The sequence below is a fragment of the Oryctolagus cuniculus genome, chromosome 1, assembly GCF_051225735.1.
Source record: "Oryctolagus cuniculus isolate XC-2025 breed Fujian yellow rabbit chromosome 1, ASM5122573v1, whole genome shotgun sequence".
Classification (NCBI taxonomy): Eukaryota; Metazoa; Chordata; class Mammalia; order Lagomorpha; family Leporidae; genus Oryctolagus; species Oryctolagus cuniculus.
In genome coordinates, this window is record NC_142867.1 from 165,164,141 (window position 1) to 165,178,852 (window position 14,712).

A 14,712-nucleotide genomic window follows, 5' to 3' on the forward strand; every position below is an offset into this window, starting at 1 on the left:
TATATGCAGGACTTGAGGTTCAATTGTTTTTTGACAATTTTATTTCTCTTTAAAATTGCTTTAAATTGTGAGTGCATTTTTTTTTTTATTTATGTTAGGTACAAAAAGAATGCTTAACATTAGATCTACCACAATTTTTAAAATTTATATTATTTTTGACTGGAGGTATAATATATAGTTCTCTACTTATTATTTATTTTGCCTGACTGAAACTTTATGTCCATTAGTAACTTCCCATTTCCCCTACTCCTCATCTCCTTGGTAGCTACCATGTCACTCTCTGAGTCTATGCATGTGACTACTTTAGATAACGCATGTGGGGGACCATGCAGTATTTGTCCGTTTGTGATTGGCTTATTTCATTTAGCAGAATGTCCTCAATATTCACCTATGTTTGCTACATACTACAGAGTCTTCTTCCTACACACAGAACATATTCGCTATACACGTGCCACATTTTTCTTTATCCCTTCACCTGCTGAAGGACATTTGTTTTTTTCCACATTTTGGCTATTGTGAATATAAACTATGTTATTATCTTTCTTAAATTCTTAAATTCAAGAAATGGGATTACTGAGTCACATGGTAGCCCTGTTTTTATTTCTTGGAGGATCATCCCTATCATTTCCTTTAACAGCTTTATCCTTTTTCATTCTCACCAACAGGGTGCAAGAGTTCCAATTTCTCTATATCCTCATCGACATTTGTTTGTTTTCATTTTGTAAATAACAGTCACCCTGAAAGGCATGAGGCAATATCTATTATTTTTACTTGATGCAATTCTCCACATCAGCATGTGGGCACATCACTGTGCAAAGTGCTGTTTGTGTAAAGATGCCTGCTCATTATGTCTCTGTTTTTTTCTGGTTTACATACCAGCAAAATAGTGTGAATTATATTTTTTTTGTGTTATGAGTTTTTTGTATTTGTAAACACACAAGTTTTCCAGCATAAAAGAGAGGAGAAAATGGGTTGTTTTAAAAGAAAAATATTTAAAGATCGGAGTTGGTGAACCCAAAAGGCTTCCATAGCCGTGGCAACTCATGACAAGAGCCTAGGGTGATTACTGACACCATAAACAAGAGTGTCAATTGTTAAGTCAACAACAGGAGTCACTGTGCACTTACTCCCAAAGTAGGATCTCTGTCCTTAATGTGCTGTGCAATGTGAATTAATGCTATAACTAGTACTCTAACAGTACTTTGCACTTTGTGTTTCTGTGTGGGCGTGAACTGTTGAAATCTTTATTTAGTATATACTAAATTGATCTTCAGTATATAAAGATAATTGAAAATGAATCGATGTGAATGGGATGGGAGAGGGAGTAGGAGAAGGGAGGGGTGTGGGTGGGAGGGAAGTTATGGTGGGGGGGAAGCCACTGTAATCCAAAAGCTGTACCTTGGAAATTTATATTTATTAAATAAAAGTTTTTTTTAAAGAAACATATTTTTTATAATTTTTTTATTTAGTAAATATAAATTTTCAAAGTACAGTTAATGGATTACAATGGCTCCCCCACACACACACAATTTCCCTCCCACTCACATCCCTCCCATCTCCCGTTCCCTCTCCCTTTCCATTCACATCAAGATTTATTTTCTGGCCAGCACCGCAGCTCACTAGGCTAATCCTCCGCCTTGCAGCGCCGGCACACCGGGTTCTAGTCCCAGTTGGGGCGCTGGATTCCGTCCTGGTTGCCCCTCTTCCAGGCCAGCTCTCTGCTGTGGCCAGGGAGTGCAGTGGAGGATGGCCCAAGTGCTTGGGCCCTGCACCCCATGGGAGACCAGGAGAAGTACCTGGCTCCTGCCATCAGATCAGCACGGTGTGCCGGCCGAAGGACACCGGCCACGGCGGCCATTGGAGGGTGAACCAACGGCAAAGGAAGACCTTTCTCTCTGTCTCTCTCTCTCACTGTCCACTCTGCCTGTCAAAGAAAGAGATTCATTTTCAATTATCTTTATATACAGAAGATCAATTCAGTATAAAGTAAAGATTTCATCAGTTTGCACCCACACAGAAACACAAAGTGTAAAATACTGTTTCAGTACTAGTTATAGCATTACTTCACATTGGACAACACATTAAGGACAGATCCCACATGAGAAGTAAGTACACAGTGACTCCTGTTGTTGACTTAACAATTTGACACTCTTGTTTATGTTTATGGCGTCAGAAATCTCCCTAGGCTCTAGTCATGAGTTGCCAATGCTATGGAAGCCTTTTGAGTTCGCCAACTTCGATCTTATTCCAACAGGGTCATAGTCAAAGTGGAAGTTCTCTCTTCCCTTCAGAGAAAGGTACCTCCTTCTTTGATGGCCCATTCTTTCCACTGGGATCTCACTCGCAGAGATCTTCCATTTAGGTCTTTTTTTTTTTTTCCCAGGGTGTCTTGGCTTTCCGTGCCTAAAATACTCTCATGGGCTCTTCAGCCATATCCGAATGCCTTAAGGGCTGATTCTGAGGCCAGAGTGCTGTTTAGGACAACTGCCATTCTATGAGTCTACTGTGTATCCCACTTCCCATGTTGGATTGTTCTCTCCCTTTTTGATTCTATCAGCTAGTATTAGCAGACACTAGTCTTGTTTGTGTGATCCCTTTGACTCTTAGACCTATCAGTGTGATCAATTGTGAACTGAAATTGATCACTTGGACTAGTGAGATGGCATTGGTACATGCCACCTCAATGGGATTGTATTGGGATCCCCTGGCATGAAAAGAAACATATTTAGGCTGCCTCCTTTTTGAGAGGTAGGGGAGAGTCCAATTTTGCATGAGAACCCATGGAACATTCCCATGCACATCAAGCTACATCTAGGTATTACTGGTTGGCCCAAGAACTAGTGCTGTTGAAGTATATCAGAGCGAAGGATCAATCAGCCTAAACAATTATGGTGGAGATCTCTTGCTGGTTCTACCCAGTGAATAGTGGCTCTTCTTAACCTAAGAGCATCAGACTCTTCTGGCAGTCATCTCTTCTCCACCTATAATCCTTGTGGTCCATATTGTACTGCCTCTTCACTTGGGATATGGCTCAGTTCCACCAATCAGAACATCGGATCATCCTGGTCTTCACTTTGGACTGAATGTTAAGCATCTGACTCAGTAAGTGTCAATTTTAGGACTTTTGTTCAAATGTGGCAAAACAGATGTAGACACAGAACTGTGAGTCCATAAATCTGCACTTGCCAGAAACTACATTGCTATAGAGAAGAAGTTAAAATCTCAGCAGGAAGTCCAGCTGAGAGTTAGAGACCCAGGACCCAGTGTGAGTGTTTACATCTTTGAATCCATTTGTGTCTGAGAAACTCAATCTACTCAGACTACTCACATGCAATAGTTAGCATTATTCTTCATCTTAAGCAATGTTTTACTTAGTTTTCGGCCACTTAAAGTCCAAAGTGTCTCAACTGAAAGAAATATAAGGTTGTGCATGTATATGTGCTATGAACACAATTTTGAGAAAAGACTTTTTCCCAGTTCAGTGAAGTCCCACTTCTGTGAGGTCTGAACTAAATTGTCACAGCCCAGAATACAGAATCAGGCCAAGAGCAGGAGGTGGAGACACCTGCTGGATAGGCAATTCTGACTGCGTAGGGATATTTCTGATGTCACAGCAGTAAGAAACTAAAATGCAGCAGCCCTGACCACACAGATCTGATATGGATGGGCCAGAGGCAGAATATTATGGAGAAATCTTGAGTTCAATGTAAGTTACCAAAAAAAAAAAAAAATAGAAATCTGGCTTATTTTAAGAGTAAAGCCAGATGAATTCAAGGTCTGCAGAAATAAAGAGATGTAGAGGAAATGTCAAGAGTGAACTACAGGTAGTTGAAAGGAGATTGTGGGTCAAGGGATCACTGAAATATAAACTAGAGAAGCACAGATGTACACGAAACTCCAAAAACATGCTTGGGAGGGATACGGGAGGTGTGATGTGTGCTTATCCTCCTAGAACTGTACCTATGAATGACATGAAATCTGTCCTCTTTAAATTAATAAAAATTAAAACAAACAAAAAAGAACATGCAAGCATGCTTGCACTGGTCACAGCAGTATTACTTCAAAAGTTCTTTCTCTGTGACAATTTCTACTCTGTACTTGGTTTCTGACAAAAATCTAGTTACATCACGTTTATTTGAAATGTTCTAATTTGATCCATAGAGTATTTCCATGAACGAGAGTCTATCAATATATCTATATCTATCTATCTATCTATCTATCTATCTATCTATCTATCTATCTATCTATCTATCTATCTATCTCTATCTCTATCTCTATCTCTATCTCTATCTCTATCTCTATCTATCTATCTATCTATAGGGGAAAGACTGGAATGCTTAAAACTCCAGCTATGAAAAGGCTCATATGGCCTCTCTAGAAGAACTCGAGGAAACTCCTGTCCTCTTGGTGCTACAAGGTGGACTGTGAGAAAAACTAGATATAGAATTTGACAAGAAGAAGCCACATAAAGGAAAAGAACCTTTAGTGGATATTTCAGAGAATGAGTATAGGAATCAACCACCAATTACCTTCATAGAACTCAGCAGCTTATCCATTCAGTTCAATAATTTTTTTAAAATGTTTCCCAGCAGTCTTGTGGTCAGCAAGGCAATTAGTAGATTCATAGTGGAAGGGAATACAAAGGGTGCTCTCAGTGTTCGTAGCAAAATTCTACCTACATTCATCTTCCCTCCCCCTGTACAAACGTAGCCTTCTGATCTCAGTAAGGAACAACAGACCAGTCTATCCACTCCCAGCATCCCTGATATCACTCAATCAGCTCTGCCCTTGTCATTCCCAATGGACACCTAACATCCACTTACAAAATTCTCAGATTGAAACTGGGAAACACTGTCAGGCTCCTGAGGCTCTGTCTCACCTTCTGAGCATCTCCTCACATCCTCTAAGTCTTACCTATCTCTGGAATCCTCAGTCATGTCCTGTGCCCCACAGGTGCTGAGATGTGAGCTCATACAACCATCCATAGTCAACAATCAACAGTGCCTCACCTCAGGCCTAGACCATGTTCTGCTTTCACTCCTGGGGCATCCCTGTTGATTCTGGGGCGAGAGATGCCCGAGACTCATGTGGTACCCACATATGCATGACTCAGAAGGGCTGGATGGTTAATGTCTGAGGACTGTTTGCCAGTGGAAAGAGAAGTGTCAATGCATAAATTCACATGTCTCTCATCCTTTGCATGAACTGTCCTGAGATAGTTTATTCAACCTCCTGAAGATGGTACTTAGAGGTTAACAATCTCCCATCACATGATACCATTTGGTGGTCAATTTGGTAATGCACCTTTGCACTATCTTCCCCTCTTACTCTGCCCAACTCTTGTTTCTTCTAATTCTTTTCTCACCAGTATTGCGTTTTTAAATAAGATAGTCACTTTTAAGCTTTGCCTAAGGTCCCGTTTTCTGAATAACTCAAGCCAAGGCCATCAACAGCAAATGCAGATCTAAATCCGTCACCACCAGTTTGATGACAACAGAATCTTCATGGTTGGTACTGAGTCGGGGTTACAAGTCCTGGCCAGCTTCCTCACAACTGCTGGTAGTCTTGCTGATGGATAATTAAGGTGCAGCGAAGGTAGAAGGTGAAACACATAGCTCTATGAGGACTGTACGCTGATGTTTCGGGGTGACAGTAACTGCACTGGTTGAGAACGTAAGAAGCCACATCCTTGAAACTAAAATGGCTCTATCCTCCTGCTCCAAACAAGATAGTAAAATGCTAAGACCTTGAGAGGTTTTGTGCATCAAAATTGGGTCCTGGTGGGAAGAGGCCAGGGTACTGATGCCTAAGGCTGCGATAGTTGGCTGCACAAGGCAGAGAATCTTAAAAACACTTAGCCAATTCCCCTGAGTTCTTCTGGTCAGGAGAAGCAGAGTTCTCCCAGCACAACGAGTCAGAGGAGAATAGCCTCCCCTTGCCTGCAGACTTTACAACTTCTCCTGAAGTCTATACCCTGAAAGATAATTTTGCTCTGCTCAAGATCTGTATCTCTCACTAACATTTATGGCCTCTAGGTTAGTAGTTCCTCGTTGCTGTCAGGCTGCTAACACAAGCACAGTCTTAGCAGTAAATATAATTTCTATTCTAGGAGATAATTTGCATACCTAAGAAACTGCGGAAGCTATACAATCTTTTCTGCTAAGAATGCAGAAAAAAATTTGACAGTGGATTCTAAGGATATTGGACTAAAGAAGGTAGAATGTAAGTCAAGACAGGGTATAATTCATTGACATAGGAATTGTATACCAAGGGTCAGTACAAAAAGTCTGTTGAAACATTCTTTGAAGCTTGGTCATCATAATGGCCTGTAGTCAATATAGTGAAGATTCCAGAATTTATGCATCAAAGTACTGAGGAAGGGCACAGAAGGCTTAGGGAGGTAGAAGTGCTGGATGGATTTACTATGGAAGACCCAAGAACATTCCATTTGAGTATCTTGTTACAGAAAGCCCAGGAAACCTTCCTTTAACACAGGTAATAGGGAATCAACCAAAGAGACAACAGTGGCATCTTTGAGAAGTTGAGAGTAGCTGTTCTTGGTTGAGCAAAGACAGTGATACTTACTGATTCCAGCAAATTATGCTGCCAAGGGATTTTAGAATGTCAGAATAAAAAAAGGAGTAATTAACTGCACAACCACGAATGGCATAATTACTGTATAGGGCAGCAAAGCCACAGAAGCAACTAGGGCCCCTTGACCCACAGAGCTCTGTGGTCGTTACTAGGTCCTAGCTTTGCCAGAGAGGTGAAATAGGTGGATATTCATCTAGGATAGCCCTCAATTTGTATAACAAAAAATTACTAGCTGGAAGGATGGTACCAGCTCCCACAACCTCAGCAAGGTCTCTCAACCAGTTTCCAGATCCTAGTGATTTAGGGATTCAGAGTGCACTGGTCCATGAATGAAGCAGAGACCTAATTCCATGAAGAAGGCCTCCATAGTTACACCACAAGCAGAAATGTTAGGTAGTCCCCAGACCCTCTTCACAGGGACTGAAATTTCTATGGCAAAGCAACTGTGTTGCAGGAAGGAGAATGCCCACATTTTTGAGGAATATTAGACAAGAGTCAGAGTTGATACTGATGCCAGGGATCCAGGATGCCTCTGATTACTTAGGGCTCACAGAGGAAAGGTAGGGAATGAGTTTGGGACTAAATGCAACTCACAGTGTATCCACTGGTTTCACACCAGTCCTACGGTTATTTTCCCATTCACTAAATAGATAATTAGGATAGGTGTATTTAGCATCTGGCAGTATGATGGTCCAAGGGGAGGATTCATCCCTGAAACTGCTCTATTTCCAGGTGAGAAAGACCGTTACCTTCAACTTATGAATAAGGATATTATTTTAGAGAGATTAAAATAACTTAGCTAAGATTTCACGGTTGGTAACTGAACCAAGAATTAATTCAGTCTGGTGCTGGAGTCTGATTCATCCAGCTTGTAACTACTGCCTACTTGCCTTATCCTTTCCCTCCCTCTTTCTCTTTCTCTTTCTCTTTCTCTTTCTCTTTCTCTTTCTCTCTTTCTCTTTCTTTCTCTTTCTCTCTCTCTCTCTCTTTCTCTCTCTCTCTCTCTATATATATATATATATACACACACACACATGTAAGTGTATATATATATATGTATATAGTAAAGGTTCAGAGAGACAGAGAATCTTTAATCCACTGGTTCACTCCACAAATGGCCTCAACAGCCATCAGGGTCCCAGGTGCTTGGGCCATCTTGGGCTGCATCCCCTGGCTCATTGACAGGAGGTGGATCAGAATGAAAACAGCAGGACTTGAAGTGGCCCTTCAATGTGGGATGTCAGCTCCACAGCAGAGGTGTAACCCACCACGCCACAGTGCTGGCCCCTGCTTCTGGGTTCTATAGCTGTAAGTAAATGTGATGACTGATCTCAACCTCAGATTTCTTGAGAAAAACTGGTTATGCCTCTTAACTGACTATATATGTATTTTTTTCTAGATGTGAGAATCCATTTACAGCTGTATTTACAGGATTTGGTGTAAAATCCCTGGGCCCATTATCTTTGATAATGCTGGTGGTGCCTATCACATAAGGAAATTTTATAGCTAGGAATGATCATGCTTTATTAACTAAACCTTCTCTAAGGAGACACTTTGCAGAATTTTAATTAATGAATGTGAGAACATTATCACTACAGAGAGAGAGAGAGAGAGAGAGAGAGAGAGAGAGAGAGAGAAATTAATTCTGTAAGCAACTACCAAAAAGTAGTAATCTGCTCTATTAAGAGAGATTTGTAATTGGTTATTTGGAAAGGATAATGTTGTATGCTTATCACACATTGAACATTAAGATGGATTTTAGAGCTAAATGAAAATTTTAAACATTATAAAGTAGAAAAAATGAAAATATGAAATAGAAGGAAGTTAATATGAAATTAATATCAGATTCAAGATAAGAAAGCTCTTTTCAAAACAAAGGAAAATAAGTAAGAAAATATTGGTAGATTATTCTACATAGAAAAAAATTTAATTTTGTGCTGAAATTCATCACAAGGAAAATTATACCACAAAATGGAAATTCTGAAGAAAATAAATTAATATCCTTCATATATAAGGAGTCCTCTTCCAATTTAAATGAATTGAGCAACTATTATTCACTGGGTTAGATGAAGGGATTCATAGTCTCATGAGGGGAGATGTCTCTAAATATAATAAATAAGTAAAAACTTAAACATGGTATGACAAGGGCTATGAAGCAAAATGAGTGGCACGTGTGGTGGGAGTGCAATTTTCACCTGATGGGGGGTGCTGCTGGAAAGATGGCACACGAGCAAAGGCCTGAGAAAGCGACAGCAAGGCCCCAGGATGTCTGTGTTTGCCGTGAGCTGGGAACACGCCTGGTGGACTCTCGGCGAAGCACGGAGGCCAGTCCAGCCAATGTGGTGGAGTAGAGAGAATAAGAGAGCAAGACGCAGGCGATGAAGTCACAGGAATGGATATATAGGAACTAGGTTGGGTAGGGTCGGACCCTGGGCTTTTACTCGGCAGCCTGTGGGGGTAGAGGGGTCACTAGAGGACTGTAAGCAGCAGAACTGGATGTGACTGATACTTGTTCAACATCATTTTTGGGGGCTGTGAGGATCCACTGCAGGACTGTAGTCGACAGAGGTTCACCAGTTTCATTTGTGGCTTGTGGGGGACGATGGGGAACATAGCAAAGATCAGAATTTGCATTTGGACCTGCAGATGCCCAATAAACATCTGAGCAGAGCTAGCAAGAGCCAGACAGAGATGCCCATCTGTGCTAATGAGGAAAGGAGTGGCCCAAGTTCTAACAGCAAGGGTCATCAGCCTAGGGCGGCATCCTCAGCTAAGAGACTGCGAGATTCAGACAGACTGGACACAGACGGCTGGTTGGGGGAGAGACCTTTAAGAAGAAAACACACAGTTGGTCTAAGATGAGGTGATGAGGAAGAATCAGCAAAAGAGACTGAGAAAGGTAGGAAGAAAATCAGGTGTAGGCTTCAGAAGTGATGTGAAGTGAGGTGAGGAGTAAGGATGGATTCTATCTCATGGTGAGTTCACCCTGTTAGTTCCTCATCTCTCACCTCACTCCTTCAAAACTCACCCCAATTCTTTTTCTCACCAGCCCTTCTCTCAGCGTGCACATCCACTTCTCAAGCTCTTCTAACAGAAATGGAAGCGTCCACTACCTGTTTCTTTTATGTAAGCAGGACAAGGCCAAATGCTAACAGCCTTATGTGGAAAACTCCTTCCCAAAGGAGGAGAATTAGAAAGCAAAGGCTGTGAATTTTGGTAATTAGATATTTTTAAATGTTTTGAGTTTGTTGACTAAAAATAAAACCAATCAAATACATCAACTATCAAGGAAATACAAATTAAAAATAAGCAGGCTGGCATTTTTCTTGCAAATCAGATTGGCATTTAAAAAGGCATATCCCGTATGGGCAAGATGCAGAAGACATTTCCATACATGACTAGTGGAAGTGTTAATTTGTAAAACTTTCCAAGAGAGCAATTTGGCTATCTATAAGAATAACATTTTAAAGTTCCTCCTTAAACCTTGTGGTCCAATGATTCTGCATTTAGCAATTGATCTTCAGAAAAGAATCAGAAGGTACACCAAGGTTTCTGCAAAAGATGTTTACTTTAGCATTGTTTCTTATTGAATTTGGGATATAAATTCTGTGAGACTATATTCTCAGAGACTATCTAAACAACTCCTGAGTGTTGTTTCTTATAGAATTTACAGCAATAAAATAATACTCAGCACTGGAGCATGAGTCAGAAAATCATCAGACAGCCATAAGAACAATACAGTCATCCCTTCGAATCCTTGAGGATTGGTTCAGGAACCTGCAGGTACCAAAATCCATGCGTGCTCACATCCTTGTTGTACAACAGTACAGTGGGGTAGGCGCTGTGGTGCTGCAGATTAGTGCATGGCTTGCAATGCCAGCATCCCATATCAGAGGCCAGCTGAGTTCCAGGTTAATTCAAACACTGAAGTTTCTGCTGCCCGAGTGGGAGACCCAGGTGGGATTGCTACCCTCTGGTTTCAGCTTGGCCTGGCCCTGTCAGTTGCAGGCATTTGGGGAAAGAAGCAATGGATGTAAGATCTCTCTTTGTCACTCTGCCTTTCAAATAAATTAAATAAATGAATGTTTTAAGAAATGAAACAGTGTAGTAGTTGCATATAATCTAGGTCCATCTTCCCATATACTTACACTTACTTATAGCCCCTAACAATATAAATAGTTGTTTAAATACAGAATTGTTCAGGTAATAATGATGAATTTTTTACTTGTACAGTACAGACACATTTTTTCAAATCTTTTTGATCTACAGTTTGAATCAGCAGAGGCAAAATCCATGGATTCAGAGAGCCAAATATACTCCACTGCAAAGATAATATTTTAAATCTATGAGAATAAGACTACAACATAATCACAGTTTTTTTTAAAAAAAAGCCATAAAATAGTACTTAAAACATGACTATTTTTGTACAGAAAGAGAATAGAAAAATTAAAAATACATCAACTAACATCTTATAATGATTTCCATACATGCTTGAGTTTACTGGAGTTTTTAATTATCAAATATTTTTATTGAGGGCCTGCCACATAATAGGGACTGATCTAGGTGCCTGAGACAAATCAGTAAAAATTGATAGAATTTCTATCCTTGTGGTGCTTACATTCTTACAGGTGACAGATAATAACAAGGCAAGGGATTTTGTATGTTTTAGGAGGCAATAAGTACTGGATGAAAAACAGAATAAAAAATGGAGTTGGGGTTATATAGCCACTATTTTAAATAGGAGAGTTAGAGTAGATCTCATTGAGAAGGTAGCATTTGACAATACCTTTATGGAGTGGAGGAAATTAACAATGTGAGTGTAGAGGGGAAAGTATATGTCTGCTGTGTGTGATGTATCCAAACAGCAGCAGGGGTGCTTATGTGGCTTATAACAGGAAATAAAGTTAGAGAACCTGACTGGGTAGAATCAACTGTAAGACTTTGGCTATGTAGAGTATAGACAGGCTGGGGACTATGAAATAATCTATATGGTAGATGGTGGTATTGAAATAAAAGAAGAACAGTGAGTACAGTGAGAACTGGCTGCATTCTGGGTGCGGTTTGAAAGTACAACCAACAGAACTTCTTTCACAGCTTGGATAGGGGAATAAAGCAAAAGAGGCCATCAAAGTTTTCAGCCCAAAGATTAGGAAGATAGAGTTGTGATCAGCTGAAATGAAGGGACTGTGAGTAAATCAGGTTTTGGGTAAGAATGAGGAGATTAGGCACTGAGGGTTTGACCAGGCAATTCTCTGCAAGGGGAGACAGCCAGCAAGAAGTTGACCATGAAAATATGGAGTTAAGAGGACATGGCTGCACTGGAGAGGTGGTATTGGAAGCTATGGGAATGGGTGCAGGGAGCAACCGTGGGCAGAGAAGAGGTCTAAAACTGTGGCCGGGAACAACTCAATGTCAGCTGCTTCAGGCAACAAGTAATAACGTGGGGGAGGTGGGGGCACTGGTTCAGAAAGTGACCAGTGAGACAGAAGGAAAACCAGAAGAATGTTGAGGGGAAAGAGTTTCAAACACTGTAGGTAAAGAAGTGAAGTTGAGAAGTGCAAACTGATCACTGGATTAAGCACTGTGGGAGTTGGACCACTGGTGACACTGTGCCTGGAGATACGGGTCAAGCAAGAAATTGGAAAACAGAGGAGGAGGCTGTGAGTATGGACAGTTCTTTGAAGGAATTTGCTGCAAGGGGGCACAGAGACATGGAGAAGCAGGTACAGAGGAGGTTGGGTTTTTGTTCATTATTTTCCTTTTTAACAAAATAAATAGTTTATTTGGAGCAGATAGCTGATGGAAAACCTGGCCATTCTACTGTGGTCGTTAATATTCTCCAGCCAGTGCAGGTACAGCAGATTGTATGGCTGGGAGGTCATACAAGAGCTCCATGATCAAAAAAGCTCTTGTTTATTGGTCTGTCCTACTCTCTGGCTTAACGTTTTTAACTCTAGTCTCCCCAACAGTTCAGGAGGTCACACATTTAAAATAGAAACACTTAAGGTCAATATAATTTCACAGAGCAATGATCATTATTAAAGTAAGCACCCTATACCCTTCCCCACAAACACACATATGAGGATACGCCAAGAAACCATTTACCTCCATGGGAAAGTCTGTGACGTGGAATCTTAGAATTACAGAGGGAAACCAGTTAATATAGAATACCAAAAATGTACAGGAAGGAAATGGATATTTGGTGATATGATTATTATTTTTAGCCCTTGTTTTTACTCCTGTAAACTGTGGTTTTCCTACTTTTTACTTGTTGACTATTATGATTAATGGTAAATTAAGCCTGTGAATATAGGGTGGATTAAAATTACATCCTTGCCAAAACTGATGAAGAGAAGGGCACAATATTAATATTGATATTAATAAAAATAAGACTGAAATAGGGAACATGATCAATCTGTGGTAAGAAAGCCTATTTTGCTAGAAAAAAATTAGAAAAATATTAGCTGTCCTACCCAACTCCTCCAAGAACTTTGTAACCCAAGAAACGAAGGCACCTTCTATGCACAGTCTCTTCACTAGGATTACAAAGAAAAAAATGCAGAAATAAACTCAGGGAAGCTCCGTGTTGGAAGGTTCCACAAACCTCAACTAAAACATTCCAACTCACCTATCTGTAATACATACCCGTGCTTCCTCCTGATCAGTATCTTCTCCCTCTCCCTCTTCCTCTCCCTCCCTCCCATGGGTCCAGTATCACTGTTCTCTTTCCTTCCTTCTCCTTATGAAAACCAGCGCTCAGAGAAAATCCCAGAGGGGCCTGGTGTTGTGGGATAACAGGTTAAGCTGCCGTCTGCAATGCCAGCATCCCATATGAGCACCAGCTGGTGTCCCGGATGCTTCACTTCCAATCCAGCTCAAAGCAAGTGAAGATGGCCTGATTGCTTGGGGCCCCTGCTACCCATATAGGAGACCTGGACGAAGTTCCTGACTCTTGGCTTCTGCCTGGCTCAGTCCTGGCCATTGTGCCATCTGGGGAGTGAACTAGCAGTTGGAAGATCTATTTCTCTCCCTCTTTCTATGTAACTCTGCCTTTCATATACATACATATATAAATTTTTTAAAAAAGAAAGATCTCCAGAAGGAATGAGAGTTCAGAACTGGCAGGGATTTTTGTATTAGTTCCCATTGATGAACAAAAAAACTGAGTTTCAAATATTGAAGTAAATTACCCAAAACCCAATGTCCAATTAAAACTCCAAAAAGAACTAAGAATATGCAAAAAAAATTTGATCAACACAAATTCACTGAGGATATTAACTTACATGTTCTAAAAGAAGCCATGGCCCTGAGTCAGAGGAGGAAATTCTGGAAGGTGGAAGGAAGAACAGTAGGTGTAGGGAGATGGTTTACCAGCAGAGGGTAGCACTTTGACTATTTGTCTTTACATCAACAGCTCCCTGATTTGTCCCTGGCTCATGAATAGTGGTTTTCAGTGTGGAGAGAAGAGCAAGAGATTTTATTCACTCCCCACTCCCATGCCACACAATATTCAGGGACATTTTTCACTGTCACATCTACTAGGTGGAGACAAGGGTAACTGCTGAACATCCTATAGGGCAGAGGACAGGCCCCATAGTATCTGACCAAAAATATTAGTCGTTTTAGAAACTCTGGTTTGCTCTAAATATAAAGGAAGCTAAAGGAAAAGGTTTCTGAAAGAACATTACCAAAAGTTGGCTCTTGAGTAGTGTTCCATGTAGAGCTGTTCATCAGAAAAGGGGGCCAAGTGGATGTCACTGAATGTTGGGAACATCGTTCCTAGTAAGCAAAAGACAGAGAACCAGCAGTTGACTTCCCACCTTCTGATTAAAAGGTACATTCACCCCCCAAGAGAGACTGCTTCCATTCCTTAACTCTGTTTCAATTATTACACAACAGGCTAAAACATAACTTTGCCTTAAATCAAGCATAAAAAATTTCAGCAAAATAGTGGAAGAGATATAGAAAAAGAATGTCAAAGCAAATTAAAACTAACATGATGACAAAAGGTGTTGGAGTCTTGGGTGAAGCATTTAAATTGTCATAGTTGCTTTCTCAGCTATTAATACTTTTCCTTTCTGTAATTCCTATGATTGGAATTCTGGATTCTTCCTATTT

The 14,712-nt window shown here is 40.5% G+C and overlaps 1 protein-coding gene across 1 annotated transcript in view; it reads right to left on the bottom strand.

The window, feature by feature from the left end:
- The window catches only part of LOC100352221 (histone-arginine methyltransferase CARM1), a 364,053-nt gene that overhangs the window by 46,424 nt on the left and 302,917 nt on the right, over window positions 1-14,712 (bottom strand). Inside the window, exon 8 of the mRNA XM_070051461.2 lies at window positions 14,283-14,373. Coding sequence (XP_069907562.2) covers window positions 14,283-14,373 — 91 coding nt within the window. The remainder of the gene's footprint in view (window positions 1-14,282; window positions 14,374-14,712) is intronic.